General features: G+C 35.5%; 1 protein-coding gene across 2 annotated transcripts in view; it reads left to right on the top strand.

Annotated features, from left to right (window-relative positions):
- The window catches only part of CTBP1 (C-terminal binding protein 1), a 244,656-nt gene that overhangs the window by 27,719 nt on the left and 191,349 nt on the right, over positions 1-25,588 (top strand). Inside the window, exon 2 of one of the 2 annotated variants that reach the window (XM_030016178.2) lies at positions 24,311-24,471. In XM_030016178.2, the coding sequence (XP_029872038.1) occupies positions 24,414-24,471 (58 nt within the window). In that variant the 5' untranslated portion in view covers positions 24,311-24,413. Of the gene's footprint in view, positions 1-24,305; positions 24,472-25,588 lie in introns of those variants that run through there. The other variant, XM_030016239.2, reaches the window with a different exon arrangement.

Here is a 25,588-nt window from a genome sequence, read left to right as displayed (position 1 = left end):
TGCTGTGCCACAAGCCAATAAATCAATTAATCTACGGTCAACCTTTCAGTTCGTGCTGAATGCTTCTCACAGACAGAAGCTTTGGGAGAGGATGAGGAGGCACATTTGCAGTTCCTTCTTTTGCTTGGACATAGCAACTGTCACAGACATTCCTTTCACCCAACAGCAATATTGCTTTTAGATTTAGGGAGATGTTACTGTACCGGTTACTGAACAGCTGAAATCTGGAGGCATTTTTCTCAGTAACAGTACTTGAAACAGTTAACAAGTCTAGCTTTAGCAGTTGATTGTGCTTGCATGAGAAAATCTCTTCTTACAGTAGGTAAATTTGATGTGAAAATAGATTTCTCTTGGCTAACATAGAGAACCTTGGTAAAGGAAAATGTCTTGTTAAGATATGGAAGAATTCTTGCAAACGGCTCTTGCAGATCAGAATCACACACCCGTGGTGTGTAAGGGACCTCTGTAGAATATCTCATCCAACCTCCCCATCAGAGCAGAGCTGTTGACCGCACAAGGTCATGCCAGCTCTGGCTTTGTCTGTCTCATTTTGGAGACCACCAGGGTACAGCTTCTACCATCTCTCTGGGCAACCTATTCCACCGCTGCACTGCCTACCCCCTGGGGAAAAAGTCGGGCCAGTTTGAACCTTCCAAGCTGCAAGTTTTCTTTTGACCCCTGTTCTGGTCTTTGCTGCTGAGAAGAGTTTGGCTCCATGATAGTTGTTGTTCCTCGAGATGACTCACATTCATCTTGCACCCACAGCAGTAACCTGCAGGACCTTTCCAGCAGGGCTGCAGTCTGTTCCCAGTCTGTACTGGTGTGTGGGGTCATTCTGGCCCAGGTGTGCAATTTTCTACTTCTTATGGGTGCCCTTCTGTTGGCCCAGTTCTCTGGTTTATCAAGGTTCCTTTGAGTTGTATCTCTACCATACAGCATATCAATCTCCCCCTTTCCAAGCTTGATATTGTCACTGTATTTGCTGTAAATGCATTCTGTCTTTTCCTCCAGTTTACTGATAAAGGGATCAAACAATAATAACTCCTGGGGTTGCTTGGCTTATTACATGCCACCAGCCAAGCCACTGATTTAATCTCTTTGGGCTTAGTGGTGCAGCCAGTTTACAACCCATCTAACCCCTTAACGCAGCTCGTGCTTCCTCACTTTCCAAACGAGACCGCTGTGAGATGTGGTGCTTTGTCCAAACCGCAGTCTTTTGCCCCAGGAGGGCATTTGGGTCAGTGAAGCATGATTTGTCCTTGGTGAATCCATGTTGACTGTACATAAATACCTTCTCCTTCATGTGTTTTTGTGCTTCTGTGTCTTTATACTTTAGTGTGAGATGATTGTCATATTAGTAAACACTCAAATAATCAGTGCGTGTATGTATGATCTCTGTGATACTAAATCCCTCCCTGCACCAATTCCCCTTCAGTACAAAGCAGCAGCAGGTTATTGCTTGGATTTTGTAGGGGAATTTAGAAAAATCACCTAGAACATATTTCTTTGTTGTTTTTATTATAAAGCAAAATGTTTATACAAACTAAACTGTAACTGAAATAAGCAGAATTCATATAGTAAGTCAAAATCTCATGCAGAAAACTGCATGTTAGTACTGAGTAGCTTCGTTACTGTAGTGGTGTAGCTTGTTATGGTTTGTAGAAGTTTTCCCTGAAAAAAGCCCACAACCAAACAAAGAATTGCCTCAAATTTTGCATTCTCAGGATTGGGAAGAAGATTTGGATGTATAAAATAAGTATTACTGTGTGGGGAAGCATTTCTGTAAAACTTAAAACACAGTGTTGTCTGGCTTGGCTGCCTATTGTCTTGTTCTTACTAAAGCAACCTTGAAAATTAGAGGAAAGCAGGAATTATATGAAAAGAGAAAGAACAGAATTTGCCTCTAGCAAAACATGTTTACAGTAACAGCTGCTCTCAGAGGAACTGCAGGATGTTCATAAAATAGTTTATTTTTATTTTTTATCTATATAGCTGGTAAAGAATCAAATCAATTGACTTAGATATATAGGAACCTAGTGTTAATGTTCTGATAAACAGCTACATTTTCCCACTTGAGGGTTTTTGAATAGTTTATGAATGCTTTTGAAGAGTGAAATGTAGCAATAGCTAACAGAAGTAATCAGGATGGTATTTCCCACATAGTTATGGGGAAGAAGGCTTATATTTTTTTGATGCGTCACAGGCAGGCACTTACTTTTTGGGGACATTTGCATGTTACATCTTATTTCGGTGACCTTTTTTCCTGTCTTACGGGACAGAAGGTAAGGTGTCATTGATTCAAAGTCAATTAAAATTTACTGATTTTTTTAATCAATTTTTTTTAAAGCCTCTGCTTTTTTTTGCTGCAAGATTTGTCTGTTGTGTCTATCTTGTATAAATGCCATCAGCAAAAAGCTAAATCACAAGCAAGTTTTTTATAATTCACGTATTCAGTACTGAAGCACTGGCTAGATATGGTTGTGACTGTGCTTCAGAATCAGAACAGAAAATAAACTGAATTGAGTTAAGTCCGGTTCTTTGAACTACATACAAAATGCTGAAGTTTAGCTAAAAGCATATCTAGTATAAAAAAACCAACCAAACAACAAACAAATGTGTGAAGACCTCCTGAATGCTGTAGTAGATACATGGGTGTCCTTGTGGTTATGTACGTCTCTTGAATTTTCAGTTCCAGCCTTCACACTACTGGTAAGTTCATAAAAGCTGTTCTATTACGTTAATCTTTGCCCGTTATTTTAAACTCAATAAAGCTGCATTACTTTGTCACAACACACTCTAGTATCTCTGAGAAGGCAAGGTAAAAAAAAGCTCCAAAAGATACAACAGCCTAGTAGCAGCTTAAGTTTTGGTTGTTCTTTCTTTTTTCAGTTTGTATCATCTGAACTTGTGTGCTGATGCAGCATGATAAAATTTGGCTTGTATTCATTCTGTTTATTTGCTGCTAGAGATTAAATTTGTGAATCCCAAACCTTTTGTCAACTATTGAATATGGGAAAAGCCAGTGCTTGAATATACGTTTAAAGTTCTCATTCATTTTACTCGGAAAACCCTGAAGAGGTTTCAGACTGACATGTATTGGGAGGATTTGCACATTATTTCTTGGTGACCTTTCATACTGTTTCCACAATTGCATTTAAAGGTGGCTTCATTTGTCCATCACTGTGTTTGAGAGTGCTTCACCCCATTTTCTGATCTTTTTCTGGACAAATAGGGTTTATCTGTAGAAGATTGCGGTGCATTCTTCACAAAGAATGTGTAGTACTAAGTTTGTTTTTTGACTGAATTTTTCTAATGCATGTGAGATTTTTTTCAGCAAAGTCCCACTCACTTTGGCAGCATTGAACACCTAATTTGGCAATTTTTTTTTTTTTTTAAAAAAATCTTGTACCCTGGACGGAATGTTCCAGGGGTGTGTTTATTCTATCAACTTACAAAAAAGAAACATATTACAACATCAGTCTTTGTTCTTCACATTGAAAACTGAATCTCATGCTTTCTACAGACATTATGTTGTTACACATTGCTATTGTATGTTGCAATGATGCATACTGACTGCTGTCTTTTAAAGCCTGTATATTTTTAGGTATGTATACAGAAAAACAACTTAGATGTTCTAAGTACTGTACTTCTTGAATGCAGTGTAAAAGCATATAATGGGTTGAGGAACAAAAAGCATGTGGATTAACATTTAACAGCTATTTAAATTAAGCTGTGGTAAACTGTATATGAAATATAAATAAGAACATTTTGAAGTGGAGAAATAAGGTGTAGCTCTCATACTACCTCCAGAGCTCTATGCTGAAAGTAAAATAGCTTAATCCACTGTGACTTAAAATATTTGTAAAATATATAATAGAAGTAAGGTATAGAGGTATTTCTTGTGTTTTATGCTGTATTTAACGCTGTATTAGGTTTTGGTGCTGCAATACTTTCCATTTTCTCTAATAAATCCAGAATGTACATTCAGTGCTATATTGCATATTTGTTGCTTCTGCTTATGACCCTTTTACTATCAGAGTCAATGAAATGAATCTCTTGCAGAAGACACCCTAGGGACAAGTTCTCTATTAAGATGACTTAACAGGTCCTTCATGTCTCTGGGTTGTACAATAAGAACAAGTCTACAGTCATCTTGGGTGGAATTTCTGAATGCAAAGGGTGTCTGAAATGTCTTTGGTAATTTTTTTCTTCTGAATTTAATGATTTAGTGTGTTGTAACTATGAGAGAGAGAAAAATATGTGTAATTATTCTAATAAACAGAATTGATGCCTATAACAGAAGCATGTGGATTAAATTAGTTTTATCTTCAAAGTGGTAGTGCATTATTAGGTGCGTATGTACAACTACATGTCTCCAGAACTGAGTTTTTTGTGCTCATGCATGAAAAATTGTATTTGTCTGAAATGGACACTATTAAGGTTTTTATCAGTGGTATACAGCTATAATAATTTTTTTCTGGGTCTCTCCTAATTGCACTGTTCTATAAATTTCCTGAATACATGAATATCTCACTTCCCCAAAAAAGTGTAATGACTTTATCTGCAGTATTTCCTTATAGAAGTAATCCATCCTTATGAAGTGATTTAATTGGAGTTGATTGAACAGGTCACAGAAGTTAGACATTGCTTTTAAAGACCTTAGCTAGTTTTAGACTAGCCTTGCAATATTTTGTTTTCTTGCAGCACATACCAAATATAAATTATATTTGGACAAGGAAGAGACAATAAATATGTGCTAGAAGTGCTTGAATCGGTAACTGTTATAGCTGGGATTTTTTTGGATTAAGAAAAACACATCTGTCTGTGTAGAGATACAGTTTACTTTGCCAAAAAGGAAGTACTACAGGCATTTCTGCAGTGTGATGCAGTTGTGAACAATATTCAGCATTATTACATTGTAGTTTATGGTGGGAAGTAATGAAGAAAATACCATTTTACAGTGCTTCACAGTTACAACTGATGTTTTCAGTTCTTTGTAGCTGAGAGGAACAGGACAGATGGGAAGGAAGATATAACAAAAGGTAAAAATGAAATGTGGTTAACTTTTTTCTGAAAGGGAGAAAAAAATCACTGAAAATATTACAAATACATTTCTGAGGTCTTTTCCTGGAAAAAAACTGCTCTAGCAGGCACAAGTCTATGACACGTTTGTCAATAGAGGACAGCTGAGTTAGTGTGGCTGTCAATAGAAGAGAAGACAGTATATATTTTATCTTCAAGAAGAAACACTGTCCTTTGGAACAACTGTAAGAGGATCGATATCAACAGTAAGGGTCTTTTTTTACTGCTTTACTCAATTTTTTTTTTTTTTTTTTGTACACTGAGTGAATTTATGTTGTGCGAGACCAAAGTTGTAATTATTGCAGAAATAGTAAACTGAGATTTTAAACTGGTGGCCTCCAAGTTTTTTCATGACTTGTAGATTCAGTTTTCCTTGTTGGCAATGTGAGTATTATGAGACTAATATTTGAACATAAATGTTTCTTTAAGGGTTTTTTAATGTATCATATATAGCAATCCGAAGTTCAAAGTTTCACCATCTTAAAAAAAAAAAAAAAAAAAAGTGAAATATCTCTCTAGGGATAATTATAGCTGAATAAAATGTCTTTGCTGCTTTTATGTAAATGCACTTAAAGGAAAGAAGTAAAAACTTCATGTTTGACTTTGCTGTGTTCAAATGAGCTTAAATCAGTTCTAGTAGATAGGCACTGATACAATGTTTATATTTTTTTATTATATATTTGATGTCTTGGGCCTTTATAAAGGGACTAGTTTTATTTTCATTTGTATTAGTCTCTTTAGGAACTTCCATATCTCACTCAAGGGCTGGGAAAAAGGTATCATCTTCAGCTTGTTACTGTCAAACTGGAGTAAATGCATTATAGTTGGAGCTGTACAAATGTATTTGAGATATGAAGACCATATAAATGTTGTCATAATGTTAAAAAGGAAGAATTCTGAAACTGGTCCATGCCTCTTTGGAAGACAGAGCGGATCTGAAGTAGTAGTTCACTTGGGGTACACAAAACTCCATAGGTTATTTTACAACATAAGGCAAATTACTTAAATGGCTTTCTGGAGTTTTCAGTGTTTGCCAACATGACGGGGTTATAGTCAGCTTAATTCTAGACGTTGTCTAAGCAAATTGTAGATTGTATTAAGTTATATTGGTCTGGGCTGTGCACTAGGAGTCCTGCAACTTCTGGTCAACCAGCAGTCCTTTTGCTTACCTGTAGCAATAAATGGGAAATTGTTTAATAGCTAAAAACTTGTCTCCGTTCTGTTGGAAAGGAGACAGTGTGTCACAGAGCAGGGTTTTTGAGCCATTTTGCCTTATGCTTATCTGCTAATTAATTCTTACAGCTCCTCCCTGGTTATCTCAGGTGCAACCTCAGAGCAATAAAGCTACTCTGCTTCTGATTCTGTTGGGTATAATTTTTATTGTAAGGATTGCAATAAGATTGCTTCAGATACCTTGATTGCCAAACTTATTTTAAGTCTTAAAACCATGCGACATCATTTCTTGTACATTTGTTGTTATATATTTGAGAATTAAACCAAAAAATGTTGTGTGTGGAGGAGGGGAGGCTGCTAGTTTGTAGCTATAGGAAATACTTTCTATTTTCTGATATATGTACTTATTTAGAATCTATATAATGTATTTTCTTTATTGCTGTTTTAAGAACAAAGGACCTTTGTATGAACTTTGTTTTACGACTTTAGTAAAAAGGTTGGCGCAGATAAATTAAATGAATGCCAATATTTTCTCATTGTAATTTTGTAACTGGTTGTTCCAAGTTATTTTGGAATCATGAATTGTTCATTCTAATTTAACTTTCAGAGTAAGCAGCAGGTATGATAAGTTCAAATCCAATATACGGTTCCTTCTTTCAAGCAAATATTTTCAGAGGAGAAAAGCCTTCTGTGCTTTATATTCCAATATTCAGTAATAACCAATATTCAGTATCCCCTGTAATTCTTTAAATCATTTTTCCATATTTATTGGTTTCTTCCTGAAGTTTTTCTAAAACAGTTGTGTTTATCCTGGTTATTTGGTCTTGCTATTTTCATCCTCTGAATGTTGAAAGTTGACTTTAGATATAAGCTTTTTTTAGAAGCATCATTTTTGCTGAATTTTTTCAGGTATGTTATATTTTAAAGAGTAGTTTTGAGTAGTGATTTGCAAAACCAGTAATAAGAACAGCTCTAGTCTTTAAAGCTTTAAACAAAAAGGGTTTTTTAAGGGCCGGAGTTTGATGGAAAGCCAAGCGTAATGCACAAACTAATAGTTGATATGATGCAGATGGTCTAAATTTCTTCTTGTTATAGGGTCTAGATTTCTAATCCTTGTAGTTAATCTATTGTCATCCACTTTCAGCTGTAGAAACTTCTGAGAAATTAATCTTTAACTTCTCTATTTCATGATCTCATTTTAACCTTGATAATCATAAAGTAGCATTAGAGTGAGAACTGTCTAGATTAATTGATGCACATTTCTTTTAATAACATAGGATTTTTACAGTTACATTTATGTTTTATATGGATGCTTTATTCTTATCTTTTGTCCATTTGAAAAACTTGAAGGCAATTAATGATCTTACTGTAGGAAAGTCCTTTTCTGAAATTCATTATAAGTTTGCCTTTGGTTTAAATTTAAATTTTGCAATGGAACTGGAGAACTTCCCCATTAAATCTGTATTCATTATTTAAGCCTTTCTATTAAGTGATGTGGTACCTCAAATGTTCACATATTTCCATAATGGTTGTCCAGATGTATTTCCAGGTTAATGTCTAGTTTAGAACTACACTGCCTAGTACTAAACAGATTATTAATTGTTCTTCATACCATTTCTGGAAGCTATATTTCTGCTCCAGAAAACAAACTTGGTTGAAAAAGTAAGCTTTTTAAGGGAATTGCTCATAGAAGGGAAACAATACTGTAAGTAGTACAAAATTAATATTGATGTGAAAAGCAGCCATGTAAGTTCTTTGCTTTTTGTTTTTAGATACTTTGGTTTCTGTCCCATCTTTGAGTAGCAGGTATGAATCTTGAAATGATCATATGTATGAATGACCATGCGAATCAGCTGGTCTAATGTCAAAATTAGAATGCCTCTGGATTTAAATAGCCAGTAAGTTTTTTAAAAGTGCCTATTGCATAAACCCACTAGAAAATTTATAATGAAGATATTTGAAGAGTTAGGCCCTTTATGCATATACATATATATATATATATATATATATATAAAAAATATAAACCCAGGTTATTTTTGATTAACATGTTAGCAGCTGATCAGTAATAAGTATCTTCAGCCTGCTTTTAGATCATGGCAAACATAAGGTGAGGTGAGTTAGTTGAGAATCTTATTTCCATTACTTCTCAATTTTTAATTGAATATTCCATCATTCAGGTCATACTTTGTCAGTTTAATTGCTTTTTAAAGTGATATTTGATTGACACGTGACAGTTATCCTTATTACTGCCTGATATCATCCACAAGCAGGATGTGTGCACAAACAGGATGTGATCTGAGCAAAGGCGGTTTGCAGAATTGGAATAGGGATATTTTATAATGCAGTTAAATAATAACCTTTTTTCACTTTGTATATATTACCTTTATTATATGCATCTTATCCAATTTTATTGGCAAATAGGATTTTAAAAAGTAATTTATTGTTTAAAAGTGATCAATTTTGACATGCGAGCATAAGTTTTTACAGTTAAGACATAATTATGTATTCCATCCTTCCATTATCTTCAGATAATAACTTCTGTTTCTGCAAAACTCAGGTATAAAGAGTATTACTTCTAAAAATGTTACTTAGAGAATAGCTAAATAGTGTTAGTTTAAAAAGTTTTGTTTTATCACAACCCCTTTGTTTTGCATACAGTATTTGTTACATTTGATGGAAATCAAGTTTGAAAGGGATTATTTTTTTGAAAATTACACTTTTAAGAATGTAAAATCTTAAGTTTATAGGATTTGCTTTAGTTTTCACACGCAGTATTAAATCATTATTGCTATTGATGTTCACTTAGCTATGATAATAGTAAGTTGCATATGGAAATAAATACTGCTGCAAAATGCTTGTTTTTTTTAATCATCCAGGAAGTTGAGCACAAAAGAGTTACAGTTAATTTTTTTATAAAATGTTAAAATATCAGTAGTTGCTATTGCTACTGAGATGCTGAAAAGATGCATTTAGTTTAATATTATCTACTTAATTTTGATGAAATGACAATTCGGGAAGGAAGTTTTTTTGTAATTGAGACTCCGAACAATAGTTCTTGTAATTGGTTTTAGGCATGGCTTTTAGTGTATAATAGGGGTCAGATATTGATCTCAGTAAAATAAAACTTTCTATGGGGATCATTAAATCATTTATTCTGTGCTGGCATCGGTGTAAGTTATTACTTAACTTGTCATTGTTATAGCCAAAATTTCCTTTGAAATAATTTACTGCTCTATGGGATTTTTAACTGTGCTAATTAATATGATTATTGGTTACTTCCTAGTAATTAAATATCAAGGATGACTTTTGGGATCTCATGCTTTTGTCCATTAATCTGTCATTTACAGTAATAATATCCAAGATGTCAGTATCAATTCAACCTTTATAGACTCCCTATTATTAATTTATGCTGTAGCTATTTCAGTCCTTAGGATATGCAGTAAAAAGTATCCTAACTCCTGTGATCAAAAACTGCATGCTGGATCTATAGGCATGCATTTTTGTTTTCAGGATTATAGGATGTTTTATTGATTCTTCATTTTCTGTTGTTTCTTCCTATGTTGTCAAATTTGGTATTTTTAATAAACAATAGAATATTTAGAACTAGAATGGAACGAGTGATTTGCTTTTGGAACAGTGGCAGATGCTTTGTTGCTTTCTGAACCCGTTGTGTTTCCACCATGCACTTCTCCCGTTTAACACACTGGGGCAAACAGAGCCCGTTACAAATGGCAGTCTAATGTCAAACAAAAAGCAAAGAAACAGCAATTTTATCCTTTACCACGTCTGACCAATATAACTTCTAGTATTGCATAGATAGCTTATGTTATAACATTAGATCACTGCTTGTACATGGATAGGAATCAAAATGAAATGTGTCAAGAAGGATTTATTTTAAAAGGACACATTTTTAAAAGTTGATTGTTGTAGTTATGTTTTATTTAAAGTGCCAATAAGTGTAACTTCTAAATGAAGTGAAATACTTTTTGAGGCTTATCTTAAAAGGTCTGAGGTTGCTGTGTTTGCCTTATACAGAAGTCAAAGATATCCCTAATATTTAAAAGTAAAGCAGTGCACTACAGTATTTCAGAGTGGTGTTTGGGTCTTTAGTTGTTGTAAAGTAAACAAATTATAACAGTTAGTGGATTGCCAAGCTTAATATTTCCATTTCCTTCAAATGCATCTTCTGGCTACTGTTAAGTCTATCATTGCATAGTAATACTTGAAAATCTTGTACTGATGTAAAATTTAATTTCCTTCTATTAAAAAAAAGTAATTGTCTTACATTTAAAGATATATTATCGAGGTTGATTACTGCCTAGTTGTATTTTTTGCAGGGAATGTACATCTAATGTAAAGTGAAAGTCTATTTAGTGGTAATTTTTTTTTTACTTTCTAAAATATGTTAATATTTTTAGAATTTATAAATACCCAGTCATATAACTGCCAACCGTTATGCATTCTTGCATATAGATTTCAAAGCATCAGGTAACAAACTGATGCCTCAGGAGGGAGCAAGCTTTAGCTTCAAGTTGTTTGAGGAATTGCTTCCAGTGGTAATTGATGGTGAAGTGTTCTTGTCACCAGTGCAAATGTAGACGAGTTGAGAGGAAGTGATTTGGGGGAATGTATTTCCACACAGAGGACACGGGATAAGAGAGGGATTTTTTATTGTTGTGTAGGAACTACGTGCCATTTGATTTTCCTCAGTTATAGGATAACTTGGATATAATCTAGGATGATCTTGGCTTTAATGAACAAGTGTACTGAATTTTGTCTCTTTCAGGTATTTCACTTTTCCTTAGTTGCTTCCAGTGCAATAATCTGTTTGTGTGTAGCCCATTTAAGTGTTACATATTTTTGAAGTCTGTGGCATGGCAATCCTTCAACTCCTTGTTGGGATAGTTCCCAAGTGAGGATGTGGGAGAGTGCGACAGGGACCTTTCTCTGGGTGGCCTAGCGCTGCTCTGAACAGCTTGGGGCAACTTATGGTGGTCTTGAAGTTAGAGAAGATCAGATGTTCTGTTTCCTGCTGCAAGAGGGAAGAGGAGATACGGCGATCCAGTGCCGGCATGCAGGGAGGCAGGCCCTATCTGAAGGAGGACAAACTCAGCTTTGTGATACAAATGATGAGTGAACTCCTAACCTAAGCTCCAGTCTGTGGTGGGGAAAGACTGACTCTGGATATCTCTTCTGCAAAGCAGAAGTAGTTGCCTCTTGTCACCCCTCTTCTGACTTGCTTTCCATATCCAGAGTGTGCCCTCTGGAAGAAAGAGACTGAGCATCTGAGATCTAGGCATCTTAAACTATAAAATATATTGGCATGTGAGGTGAAGTGGATAGGGTCAAGCATTTCTGCACTTGCATACTGCCAATATTTACTAAAGGCAAGATGTGGATTTTATTAAAACAACTGGAATTTTATTAATCAGCCAGAATGGAAATTCTTGCACAAATGGAGAGCAAGCTTTATAAAATCTTTAGCTGTGCATTTTCTAATATTTCTTTTTTCCTGATGGGCATTTTACAGCGAAATAATAGTTCAAAATTAAGGTCCTTAATTAACAAGTAAAGAACTGACCCAATGCCAGCAACAACTGAATCACTAATATTTTAGGCCATCTGTTGTAGAATTGTCAGATAAATCAGAATTTGACATTTTACTCCCTTTATACAGATAATTTTTGTCTAGATCTTGACACAGAGAAGCTAACAATCTCAATCCAGATATGCAACACTATCACATAAAACAAAAGCTCATGTTGTACTTTTGGTCTATTTTAAAACTTGAATTTTCAGAGGACAGTTTTTCATTTGTTTTTGAACTGTAATATAATTGCAGATATACTCCATTTGGAGTGTTGAACTCCTAATTTATTTGAGCAAAAGACATTTACGTTTTCAAATCTAATTATGTATAGGGAGACCCGTTCTTCAATTATATTGAAAATATTCAGGAAATGGTTGCAGGGTTTTTATCTTTGGTGGGCAGTCTTTGAACTACTTCTGGAGAAATAATACCAGCAGTCAAAGCAAGGTTAACGTTTACCTATCCTTGATAGAAATTAGTGCCCCAGTTCCCATGTTTTTCCATATATGCAGATTTCATAACTATTACATTAGTTTTACCTGGTTTAAAATGCCTTTATGTACAGTAAATTAAAACATAAAGATCATAGTGTTTATTATGAGACCATAAGATGTACTCTGCATTCTTGGATCTCTACATATGAAAATCCTATGGTCGTGTTGTAGACCACTATTTGCTTTTGGTTTAAGTCTGTTTGTTTTAAGAGGGTTTTAAAAACAAAGACTTATTCAGTTGGCTACTTGCTTTGTTTGTTGTCTCGCTCAGCGAAAAATAGTAATTGATCAAAACATAGATAAAGTTGTGATCAGGTGAATAAAAAGTGGCAGGGGCATGTGAGCGTACTGAAAATGGATTGGAAACAAGAAGCTTAACAATATCAATGGTGATAATGGTTAATTTATGAAATTATTATAAAATTGCATATACGTGCTAATATAGTGCTCAACAATTTTGCAAACTAAATCCATTAGAAAGTAGTAGAACAGCACATCATTTATTCCTTACTTTTGGGGAGGCAAAGATGGAAATGTATAATTTTTCAGCAGCTCAACTAACTGAAAAATAAAGTTGTAGCTGCATATATTTGTAAACCTTTCATTTGCTGCTTACAGTTTAAGTATACTTTGTTACCAACCTCCTAATCAGAGCAGATACGAAGATGAGAAAGTTAGTGAGGCAATGTCTCTAATGTTCCTTTATGAAACACCTGTAAAAATGTATTGGGCATCTTTGATAAAAGATGAAAAGAAAATTCAAATTTTGGTGGTATTGCTACTCTTGACATTGTAGGATTTATTGACTGTTATTTCACTTCTTGCTTCTAGGAGGTAAAAGCAGAATATGTCAGTGAAAGGCTTTGAGGGCTAAGCTTCCATTCTGATGTTTTTATGTTTTATTTAACATTCTTTTTTTGAATCAAGAGATCTCTTACAGGATTTTTTTGGCATCACTGCAGTTCTAACTAGTGAAGTTGCCTCAACCTACTCAGCCATGGATTCCTGTTACAATGGTCTTCATGCTTGGTCTGGTGGCTGTTGACCTCTTAATGTATTTGAGTTTCTTGTATTATTTTGCCCCAAATGACAGTTATTGAAAGTTGGGGTTAGGCAACTCAGAGATCTCTCTAAAGGGATGGCAGATACTCTTCCCCACATTGCATGAAGTGCTGACCCATTCTATGTAGAGTATATTTTCAGAGTTAGAAAGTAATTTTTTCCTTCTTCCTGTAGAGCATTACAATTAATTAGTATACAGACTGGGAAGGAAAATGTTTTGTTTCTCAGTAAAAGTGTAATACTAGCATCTCCTAGGCTTTGTTTTAGAAGGAGCATTGGGATTGTCTCCTCTGAAGTTTGTTTTGAATTTGGTATTTAGAAAAGCTGCTTTTGGTTTTTGTCTCCCTTTTTTTTTTTTTTTTTTTTCTGAAGACAGCACAGTATCATCGGGCTATTTAGATTCTAACATTAACCTTTGAAATAGTTCCAAGTATTTTAGTGGAGATGCTAATGCTATGAAGTGAAAGAGAAGAGGCAAATGGTAACCAGTTCTGAATCATGTCCATACAGGCTCCCATAGTTAAAAGGAGAATCAGAGTTTCACTCAGTTCTTACGTCTCCTTACAGAGAACTGAGTTGATAATTCAGGCATTCTGCCAGACTTAGGAGCTTTGTTTTCCTAGCAGTGTAGCTAAAACCCATGAAGGCGCAAGGAGGAGTAAGCAATAGCCTGTGTAGAGTTCAGGAGTCATCTTGAGGAAGAGGTGAGGAAGTTGTAGTGAGGAGAACAGAGGACAGCAAGTATTGTGAGGCTCAGGAAATAAGGAAAATGTGAAATACTAGGGTTTCCCAGCTATGAATGAAGATTCCAAGAGCAGTTTTTTGCACAGTGATCCCTGCAGATCTTCTGATGAACACTCTTTATGAGTAGTATTTTTGGAGTAGTTGGTCTGCAGAAGAGTTATGAACAACTTGGACTACTGATAATCAAAAGTAGCACAACGAGTCTTTCATGGAAGAAATCTGTGTTTTTTCTCCTGGATGCAGTACAGCAAAACTCTGTTTTTTCTCCAAGTACTCTGATTCCAGCCAACTGTCATTCTTTTGACATTACTGGAGGAGCTCTTACTACACCAGAAATCAATGGGATGTTCATCTAATTTATGTGAATTTTTATCTAGACCTTTTTAAAAGTCGGCATTATGGCAGAATGTGCCTTGGAAAGCAGCATAGGGTACTAGCTACTAAGGGACCTGCTTGATGGGTGGTGAGTGGACGTCTCCTCTTGTTCTCGGTGAGAGCGTGGCATTCTCATAGGCGAGAAATGTCATACTTCTCTCTGACAGGAGTTCAGTACACTAAAATGATTCAAGAGTTTCTTGAAGCAGCATATTCAGTATATAGTGACACAGTATGCCACCACCATGTCTCTTCCACAAGAAATCCTACGAGGAATAATTCTTACTTCAGTTATAGTCATCTGCCTGATAACTGGTTAAAAGGTTTGAGGATGTGAACTAGCAGCTTGGGTGCTGGGTATAATCTGCAGTGCTACTTCTCTTGTCTCACATCCTTGGCTTTTATCCACATTTCTTGAGAAATGCTTACTTTGTCCATGTCTCGCTTTCAGTCTTTTTACATATTTTTTAAAGTCTCTGCTTAGTTTTGAGAGAATATTATATTCAGGGCTTTGGCCTTATCTTCAAGATGTAAAATGTTATGAACTTGAGATAGTTTAAAACTTTTAGATAAGAACTGCCTTCTTCACCAACAGGATCATTCTAATTAACTTGAAGGTTAGCTCTTCTTGATTAATATGGGCTGGAAATTTTATTTCCTAGCGTAGCGTAGGACTGAAATGAATTTCCATTAGACTCTTATGGTCTTACCACTTTCCAGACCAGCTGCCAAGTGCACTTCTTGCTTGATCTTTCTTCTGTAACAAGATACAAAACAGCATATATGTTCAAATAAGGAAACTAAAAATAGCAGGCTGCATATACAGCTCTCTTCCCAGATATGAGAGAGAATAAACTGTGAAAATTTATAGTTACATCAGTTATATTGCAGAAAGATACTGAGATGCTATGACGAATGTAGTTGCACTAAAACCTTTTTGGAATAAAACAAAATAGCTTGTGCTATATGTAATGTAGGGATCTTGGATCCTGATGTGAGCATGAAGAAGCTTTGTAAGATCTCGAACACCTACCTAAGGATTCCAGTGTGTGAAAGCATAATCGCCTGTTTGTTCCCTTCTGCAAGTTTCAAAACTCTTTTACAGTAAAGATAAAGTAGTTTTGAAGTGCATCTTGAAAACCAAGCAAGCTGCTGCTCTGTGACATTTGAGAGCTCTTGAATGGGGCTTTGGAATGTAGAGATAAAGAACATGATTCCCAAATTTTTAAGGTCCTTTCTCTTGAGAGACACTATATCTCATCACTGTATGAACAGAAGAGGGAAAATTCAATTTCAAAGCTATACCCCCCCATACCTCTCTGAAAAGCAAATTTTGCAGAACTCCATAGTGAAGAAGCCTGTGGTAATTCTAGTTCTCTGCCTTCACACTACTGAATAAAAGAAAGAGCAGATGAGCTTAAATGCTGCATATAGACAAAACAATCAATTTGGAAAATGAGTAGTGTATGCTAGTGTTGGTTATAATGTATTATATCATATACAATAGTCAGTCTCAGATGCATGAGACTATCTAATTGTACTTTTAATTCTTTGTTTACCCACACTTAATTGCGTTAAAGGATGCTGTATCCTAGCCACTAGCATTAATCTTCTACACAAGCAATTCCTGTAATTGCGACGGAGATTGCTTATAGAATTTAGCAAGGTGTAAAAATGCTCTATATTACTGTGATTGAGATGAGAGTGTAGTTGGCTGAAAATTTCTTAATGAAATGTCATGTCAGGAGATGTAGATTGACACCCAAATGTAGGGAAAAGAATTACCAATTAAACCATTTCTCTAGTCGGGTATGAAAGTTGTGATTGTGGGAAGACGGTCAGTGATGCCTTTGAGGCTAGATAACTGTTTCCAGGAGCCCAGTGGTGAGGGAGCCACAGTGGGAAATAATCTGGTAATTATACTGTTAAGTATTTTTGTTGAGTTCAGTAGTATTTTCTGTTTTGCCAAGTAGGTATTCTAATAGCTTGTTTTTTTTATAGCTACAATTAGAGCACTTGCAAGCTGATCTTGATCTGTAAAATGTAACATTGTGTTGTGGATGTGCATTCATGGATTCCCCATCATTGGAATATGTCAAAACCACCATTTTATAATCTTGTGCCATAAAAATAAGGGCTTATGATTATCTCATTATTACACTACGTTTTGGAATGTGTTTTATTTGGTACTAAAGTAATTTGATTAAAAACATAGAATAGTACAAAAAAGCTATTCACAGTATCAAAAAATAGTGGACAATAGGTCAAAACCACATAAGCTTTGTTTTTAATGGCATGCTGACAAGGGGCATTCTTGGCCTTATTTTGAACATTTTTATCAACATGAAAAAAACACTTCACTGATAAATATGGTAAAAACTGCTGATGCGATTAAAAAAAAACAGATAGAAGTGCTGCAGAGCAATCAAGTTTGCTTTGATAAGCTGTCCTTTATCAAATTGTGTTCAAATTTTAGGTCATAAATAAAGAATGAGAGACTGTCAGTTGTACTCACAGGGCAGAGAAACCCATCCTAAAAAAAAGTGGCTGTGCACTGGTGGTGAATAAACTGCTGAACCAAGTGCACAGTCTTTTTATCTTAGATGTGGTCCCAGAATTTAGCCGAGGACTGTGAAGGAGAACCATAAAGGTTCTTCTGCACTGGACATTGATGTAACTGCTCCTGCAAGGCTTTGTCTTGTTCTAGTACTTACAGACCAGTACTTCAGTGACTTGCTGTTGAATTTAAGGATGCAAAGATTTGACACAATTTAGGACTAGAAACGTGACTTTCTAAGAGAGTATCAAGGAGCTTGGTCTCTTCTGCAAGTAGATCAAGGGATGGCTTAGTGATACCCAAGAGGTACCTGTGCAAAGAACATCAGAGAGTTCTTCCATCTGCCAGGCAAAGCTGTGAGAAAAGCTGATGACTGGAAGTTTAAGCTAAACTGACAGTTAAGCAAAACCAGTCAGTTATAAAGGACACTTGTTGCTGGAAGAGCTTACCATGTACTATGGTGGAGTCTATGGCAGTGGCAGTTTTTTAACTATGATTATTTTCTAGGTGTCTATTATGATCTATATTGGAGAGACTGTCAGTTTGATGATTCCAGCAGTATCTTTTAGGCATAATAGTACTAACTCATTTCAGTTTTATTTTGTGTAAGGATGTTTTTTGTGCATCCCTGTGAGCTGTGGACCTCACTTTCTGCATGGCTGGATCAGTCCATTTGGTAGTATATCTCTGCATTTCCTAAGAATCTAAGGTGTTCCCATGTGTCGAAAGGGACTGCTGGTCCATCTGTCCTGTGTCCTGTCTCCAAGAGTGGCCACTAGTGGATGCTTAAGGAAAGTATTGTGTTTGTTCTGCTCTTGCTCTTCATGAAGCATCTCATTTCATGGCAACTGTTGGATGCTGAGCTGAACGGACACTTGGTCAGCGTAACATAGCGCAGACATTGCTATGTGTGAGAACAAAGCAAGCATGCACTGACATTTTTTTTGCCTTTGGTATTTACCAGCTTTTCGATTTCTGACCTGGGTTTGCATCATGACCATTATTATAAGTGACCACTGATGGGTTTTCCATAAACTTGTCTAATTCCTTTTAAGAACCACTTAAAGTTTTGGCATCCACGATACCTGTGACACCAGATTTTACAATTTAATTACATACTCCATGACAAAGCTTCCTGTTTTTAATGTGCTGGCTTACTATTTCACTGTGTGCTCCCTAGACATTGAATTGAGACATGGTGCACATTTTATACGCATTCGTTGTATTCCCCACAGTTGTGTCTTCTTCAGACTGGGGAGTACCAGTGCATTTCTTTTTCTTCTTTTTCAGCAAGCTATTCCATGCCTTGGACTGTACTTACTGCCTGTTCTGGCACTTTTTCTAGTTCTCCATCTTTTTTGAGATAGATGCATCTCAGATTTAGGTAATGCCATTATAATGTTTGGGGCTTTAGTCCTTTTCTGAATAGCATCTAACATTCTTTTTGGCATCTAATTCAGTAATCACTTCACTTCTGTGATTAATTTATTGATCTTGAAGCTCCCTGTACGGTTTCACTTAGACTGTACTGACATCTAATGGTAAGGCAAAGTGGCTTAATCACACTTAATGGCAAGATAAATTGTCTGACAGGCAAATATAATTATATATTTTCTTCTTAATTCAGTATTAATTTTTGTAAGACAAGATGGAATAATTTCAATTTTTGCACAGAAAGTCTAACCTAATACTTTTTCTTCTGGCAATTAATCTCTTTTTGTTCTGCTCTTTGGGTCACACTTATTTTTAAATGCAGTTTAAATCTTTGCAAGAGTAATTTTGAGTACAGTGAAAGTGATGTGGTGGTTTTATACTGCAGAAGTTTTTAGTATAAGTCACAGTATCTCCAGAAAAGGATAGCAGCATGAAATAAAATGTAAGAACAAACACTGTCCTGCAGAACTTTGGAATAGGATGTTCTGTGTTGTTGTAGCAGTCTTAGTATTGCTGCGTTTTGAAGAAACATGCAAACAAAAGTATTTGTCCTCTTTTTCTCATCCTCCTATTTGAGGTTCCTCTATATTTTTAATTGGGCATTTTTCAAGCTCCTAGTGATAAGTACTGTTGAATAATACTTTTGAACTTTAGAAATAAAAAAATTGAGTTCAGATATCTTAAAGTTATAATATATGTTTAGGTGTACTATACTGTAACTTCAGCGAGACACAAGTATCACCTAACTTCCAATATGAACCACCATTCCTCTGGTTGAAATTTTTTCTTTTATACAGAACCAATACTGCTGCTACTGACACTAGAAATGTTCAACTACAAATTGTAGAGCTTTTTGGAGTAGAATATTTCTCTCGTCATCAGCTTTTTTTTTTTCCTTTTCTCAGAGTTAGAGCCCATCTCTTGCCATAGCCCCAGAAAATTGACTTCTTTACTATGGAAGTGCATCTTTGCTTTTATTTGAACATTAAGCTAATTTCTCTGACTTAGCATTTTTACATGTCACTTTGCTTTCTGCTGTTTATCAACTTGATACTATCCTCTTTTTTGCCAAACACAAGATATGTTGTTCTGTACTAGAGAAATAGTTTGAAATTTAGATAGACTTCCATTTCCATTCTCATTCCATAGCTTTCTTGCAGTCTAAGTTGTCTTCAGCATATGTTGTAGCCTGTACTTCTCCCCAAAAAAGGGGAAAACCCGAAACTTAATTTCTAAGGAACATCAGTAATTGTAGAGTGAGTAATTCTTATTTGTGGGTTGTGCATTGCGTTAGGTTTGCAGAAAAGCTTACTACTTCATGCTTTGGGAATAGTGAAGTCCATAAAATGGATTTCAGAATTCCAGAGCATATGGTTTAAATTTGTACTCTGGTGCTCTGTTTTTAGCTCCACAAGCTGGAGAAGCAGTTGTAGCACAGAATATCTCAGATGCTAGGAATATCTGACATCCAGCCATGAAGCTGGTGTGCATCCTGCGAGTCTTTCTGGTCATTTCACTGAAGAGATACTCAAACATCCATGGGTGGAAGAAGATGAAAAAAAACCCTAAAATCCCACAAAACTGGTTTCTGTTTCTCACCTGTTCGGGTGAACAAATTTGAGGTAATGTATTCATATTGGTGGTCATACAGTTGCAACTGTAGTCATTGCAGAAGTCATCCTTCTGCTTGGTGAGCAGTCCCAGTTGCTGTGAACATACTGTCCAGCTCACTGATGACTGTGACAATTTTGCCATGAAATTTTAGGTATGGTTGCCTTGGATATAAGGAAGAAATTTTTTACGACGAAGGTGATGAGACACTGGAACAGTTGCCTAGAGAAACTGTGGATACCCCATCACTGGAAGCGTTCAAAGTCAGGTTGGATGGGGCTTTGAGCAGCCTGATCTACTATAAGATGTCCCTGCCCATGGCAGGGTGGTTGGACTAGATGATCTGTTTACTATCGGACTCAAAGCTGTTTACTATGTGAAATGAACAGTTACTGCATTAGGATAATTAAAATATTTATAATAAGAGGAACAACATTTTCATTATCTTTACTTATTGCTTCCAGAGCTCTACAGAATGGACATTTTGAGGCTTGTGAGGTGTCATGGAAAATAGAGATCTTACTGATTTGAGTGGGAAGAAAAGAAGTTTAATTTGTCATCAAAAAACGATGGCAATGGAATATGGAATATAAACCTACTTACAATTTTTCTTACAATAGCCTTATTTTATACCTTTGAAAGTCGATAGTGGAAAGAAAAAATATTTCAGTGATTTAATGTAGTTTCAGACCGAAGAACATATATTAGCATTGTTAAATTAAATGAAGATTGAGATTCCCAAAGGTAACGTGAAGCTTCACAACCTTATTCTTGATGTGTTAATGATCTATCAGTCTGTTCTGTGAATTTCATTTCTGTTTTGGATTTCTTATGCTTTATCATCTGATTTGGGACACCTTACAAATCCTTCCATACAAAGGAAGCTGACAGTGAGGTGAAGGTAGAAATCAGCCTTTTGCCTTTCCCAGCTGTATAGGTGAAAAGTTTGTGGTCAGAAGAGTGTATACTCTGAATCTTTTTGTAATTGGGCTAACTTATCGGAGGTTATGCATGATACAGTTGACAGTTTTTTCTGGTAGGCTTTCCCCTGTTCGAATTTAGTAGAAACATGATCTGGTCCACACAAAATTCTCCCATTAGGCTGATGCAAAGGAAATGGTCCTGCATAGCATGCTACAACCTTTCGGGTTTGATGGAAGTTCTTCCTTAGTAATTTGGAGTTTGTTTCAACCTACAAGTATGTCTATAATTAGCCTACTGTTTTGCCTTTTTTAAAAATTTTAATTTCTTAGTTTGCTTCCTTTTTATCCTCTTTCTCTGGAGAGAAGATTCCTTCAAATCTTCTCAGTTGTAGCTTATGTTTATCCTTTACTCCATTATCAGTGTTATCTGTTTTGAAAACTGAAATCGAAGTTGACTTATTTACTTATCATTCCTGTTTTAGCCTGTAGGATTTGCTCACTCTCATACAAAAATGCTGGAGATTCCCTTTTCCTTTTATCTTGAAGTCTTAAAATGAGTAAAGCTCTTCCTTTCTCAAGAAAGAGCTAAGTGCTCCAGGTTGCAATACCCAGAGGCATATTCTCTTTAAAAATATTTTCAAACTCTGGAATCATCTGCCTGACTGAAAGAAAAAACTAATAATCTTTTCAACAGTGTATATTTTAATCTAAAATTTGTACTGCTCAAAAGGGTTCCATACCTTGATGGTATCTCAGATGGCTTTGTAGCTAACGCTTGACATATATGATAAGCAGTATATATTCTTAAATCAGTTGGATTCTCACTTTGTCTTAAAATATTGAACTACAGAAGTCTGATCTTAAATACTACTTGGCATTTTGTGTTCTGATTTTTAATTCATTAGGCAGTGTGCTTGTATTTTTAGTGAATTTCTCAAATACAATTATTCATGTTGTGGTTTAGTAATTGCAGTAACTAATGCTCCCATAATTATAAGGCTTTTGTTTTGCTGGGAAATGCTTCCCATATCATCATCTTCTCTTTGTGTTAGAACATGAAGTATAATAAAACTGTATGAGGGTTAAATTTAGAACTGTGTTAACATGTTTAATTTTTTTCTCAAAAATGTTTTTTTGAAACTTATGACAACTTACTATGAATAAAAATAATTTTAAAACAATGTTTAAAAGAAAAAATTACTTGATTTATATGGTACGCTTTGAAGCTACTGTAGATGGATAGAAAACATCTGGTGACACTTTCAATGGCAGGTCAATAGTTACAGATGGTCTGTTTTTTACAGCTGTCATCCAGCTTTGTATGTAGAATGACTATGGTGGAAAAACCTTTTGCTGAATGGATAAACAAAACAGCACAAGGAGGCCAGCAGGCATGTATGTTTCTACAAGACAGGAAATTAAATAAGCTATAAAAATTTAAACCAAGACTAGTATTTAAAATGTTCATTATATTCTGGTTTCTGTTTCTTATCATCTAGATCTTTCCATGTGACTATTGAAGGAAGTACATTATAAAACAGAAGTGATAAGCAAATAAATTAAAGACTAGTTTAGGACTGATCCTCTACACAAGTTTGGGGCCTTGGCTTAAGCAAAGGCAGGTGGCTATATAGCTAGCTTTTAAGGTTTTAAAATGCATGTTAGGTTTGATGTAATGCTTGTGCAATCTTAGAGCCGCATTCATATTGAAGAATGTTGTATTTTGTAAGAATAATCAATGTTTGGAAATGTAATAGAGAATTTCTAAAATGGAAACTTTCTTTTTGTTTTTTTTAAAGAGGAAAAACTGGGCTTCTGCATTCTTCATTGTTTTTTCCTCTCCCATTCATAATGGGATGTTATATTCAGCTGGAGTCAGACAATATGCAAAACAGCAGAAGAATCTTGAATTTGAGGATAAAGAAGAGGTGTGGAGGGAAAGTGAAGAAGAGGATGAAGCTGAATAAAGCGTTAAAAGCATGATGAATATTGCGTATCAACTCCATTTTTAAATGAAAATAAACACAAAGGAACTTTTGTTAAAAGTCCAAATGCACCAAGCAGGGTAGTGCTGGTAAAGATACCTATTTTAATGCAAATATGCAGTTCTTGATATTCAAAATATTTTTCTTTATCATTTCACTTGGAATGCATGAATCTTCATATTACATTCATGAAATGTGCTTATATTTGGTTTTAGAAAAGTTTAGCCTCTAGAAAGAAACAAGCAGATTTCTAGGTTCAGTCACTTGTAAGGCCATTTAATGCTATCCACTGATGTTGAAAGCTGTTGGGCAGGAATGAAAAGAAACAGGGAAGTGAATTATTTGGCTCGTTTTAATGTGCACTGTGCTTGTAGTACAGCGTTCTCCGAGTTTGTTTCTCAAAGTCTATTGAGATATTGAAATGTAGATAGAAGTGGTGCTCTGATTATGCTTTTTAGAGGATCTGTATTCTTAGTTTTACCCCCTCCACTTGCTATTGTGCATTTTATAATCTACCGCTATGATTAGATTCTTGTTGAGGGATTTTTCTTCCCTCTCTCCCCATCCCCCTTCCTGCTTCTCAGTGGTTTGGCTTAAAATGCAGACTGCTTGTTGCAATACCCTTATGCTGTCTTGCCCAGCTACACGGTATCTGAAAAGTGCTTAGTTGTATTTGCTGCCAAAGAGCTTGCCTAGTCATGCATAAACCTGCTTAAATGCCATTTGGTTGATATAGAGGTTGGCATTCTGTGTTGTCACCATGATGCATTTCCTCGGGTCTATGCCCCTTGAATTGTTTCCTTCAACTTCCAAGTATCAAACTCTGGTTATCATCGAAAGCTTAAAAGTTAAGAAAGGAAAGAGTACTTTCTCTTACTGTGAGCATTATGATGCAAAAGTATGGCTTTACAGTTTCATTCCAGGTGGACACATTTCTGTCTTTTTATGGGAATCGTGTACTTGTGCCTGCCCAAGATACCTTCTTTAGCTGGCGGTGTGTTTAGTGAAAGGGCGAAAAAGTATTTGAGAGTCAAAAGGCAGAAAACAGCAGCTGTCTTGGAGCATTTCTTATACTGGCTTGTTGGAGCTGTGTCGTGTGCTTTGCATCTCTACATGTTTAGAAGGCAGTTTGTTGTGAAATACCAGGTTACCTAATATGATTTCAGAACTTTATATGTTTTCTTAATTGTTTAAATAACACGTAGATCATCTTCCTGGGAAGAGGTGGAAAAAAAAAATCTGTGTTTTGAAGTTTAAGATGTTTATCTTTCTGTTCACAGGTGAAAATAAGTTTATAAAAGACAGTAAGCATTTCTGACTTGTGGCTGGCTTGAGAAGACTATCACCAAGCTGTGTGGAGACGTTCTTTGAGCTTCTACTCTTATGTCTCTAATGGACAAACACAAAGTGAAGCGGCAACGTCTGGATCGCATATTTGAAGGTTAGACATTTCAATTTCTCATGTTAACTGCGTCAATTAATTTCATGGGTTACTGATATTTCTGGAGACTGGAATTCTTTTCTTTTGGTCATTTAGTGTATTCTTAGTTGAGTTGTGGTTCCTGTTGGGATTATATTAACTATGCACAAATGCTGGTTTTGGGTGAAAATAGATCTAGACAAAAGCAACTACTGTGTGAACTCTGTACTATTCTACAGTTAAGTTTGCTTTCAACTTAGTATTTTACAGTATTCTACCTGAATGTTGTGAAAGATCATAGTTTTATATGAAGTAAGAATCGCAAAAGGATAAGATGACCACATAATGCTCTCTAGAGTCTTTCTCTACAGGCTTGCTTCCTATAGATTGATTTAACAGCCTGTACCTGATCCTGGGAAGGAAGTAGAAAATCAAATGAAAACAAAACACAAAAAAAATCCCAGAAGACCCCCAAACTTTAATGAGTATTAATAAAAATATCCTGAATTCTGGTGGAAAGGAGCGTGATCATTTGTGTCAGTCATTTTACCTTAAGTCACAAATGACCAAATTCTATATACCTGGTATTCTTTGTTCATTTGCTTTTAGAGTTGGTGTGAAAGCAGGTTGAGGGATAAGGTGTACTATTTTTAAGAATATACATGAATGATTTTGGCTAAATGAATTTTTATATTAAAATGTTAGCTTCTCCTTAAAAGGCCAGGGTATAGTTAATTTCTTTACTAACCCGTTTTGATAGGACGGGAGAAAGTGCATAGACTTCTGGGCACATGGTCTCTGCATCATGTCTAATACTGAAGCACTGAACTGCAGTTGAAACATTTGCTCTTCCACGCATTGGTCTTGAGACTTTTTTCTAGCAGCTGTGTTGGTGTAAGCAGTCCCTGGCAGCTGATTCTGTCCTTTTTTTTTTTTTTTTTTTTTGCCTTTCTTTGTGCCAATATGAGTGTAACCGTATAATGAGCTAGATTGAGAAGATGACTCATACTAAAAATAAACTTTTTGTTGGTATATTTTCCATTTAGGTAAATTCCTCAGTCTAGGCCACTGTTCAGCTGACAAAGCAGTTGCATTGAAGGGGGCAGTTGGAAAGGATCAATGTGGGGCGCTGGGACCG

This window comes from Aquila chrysaetos, chromosome 1, assembly GCF_900496995.4.
Source record: "Aquila chrysaetos chrysaetos chromosome 1, bAquChr1.4, whole genome shotgun sequence".
NCBI lineage: Eukaryota > Metazoa > Chordata > Aves > Accipitriformes > Accipitridae > Aquila > Aquila chrysaetos.
This window is presented reverse-complemented; position numbering and strand designations above follow the sequence as displayed.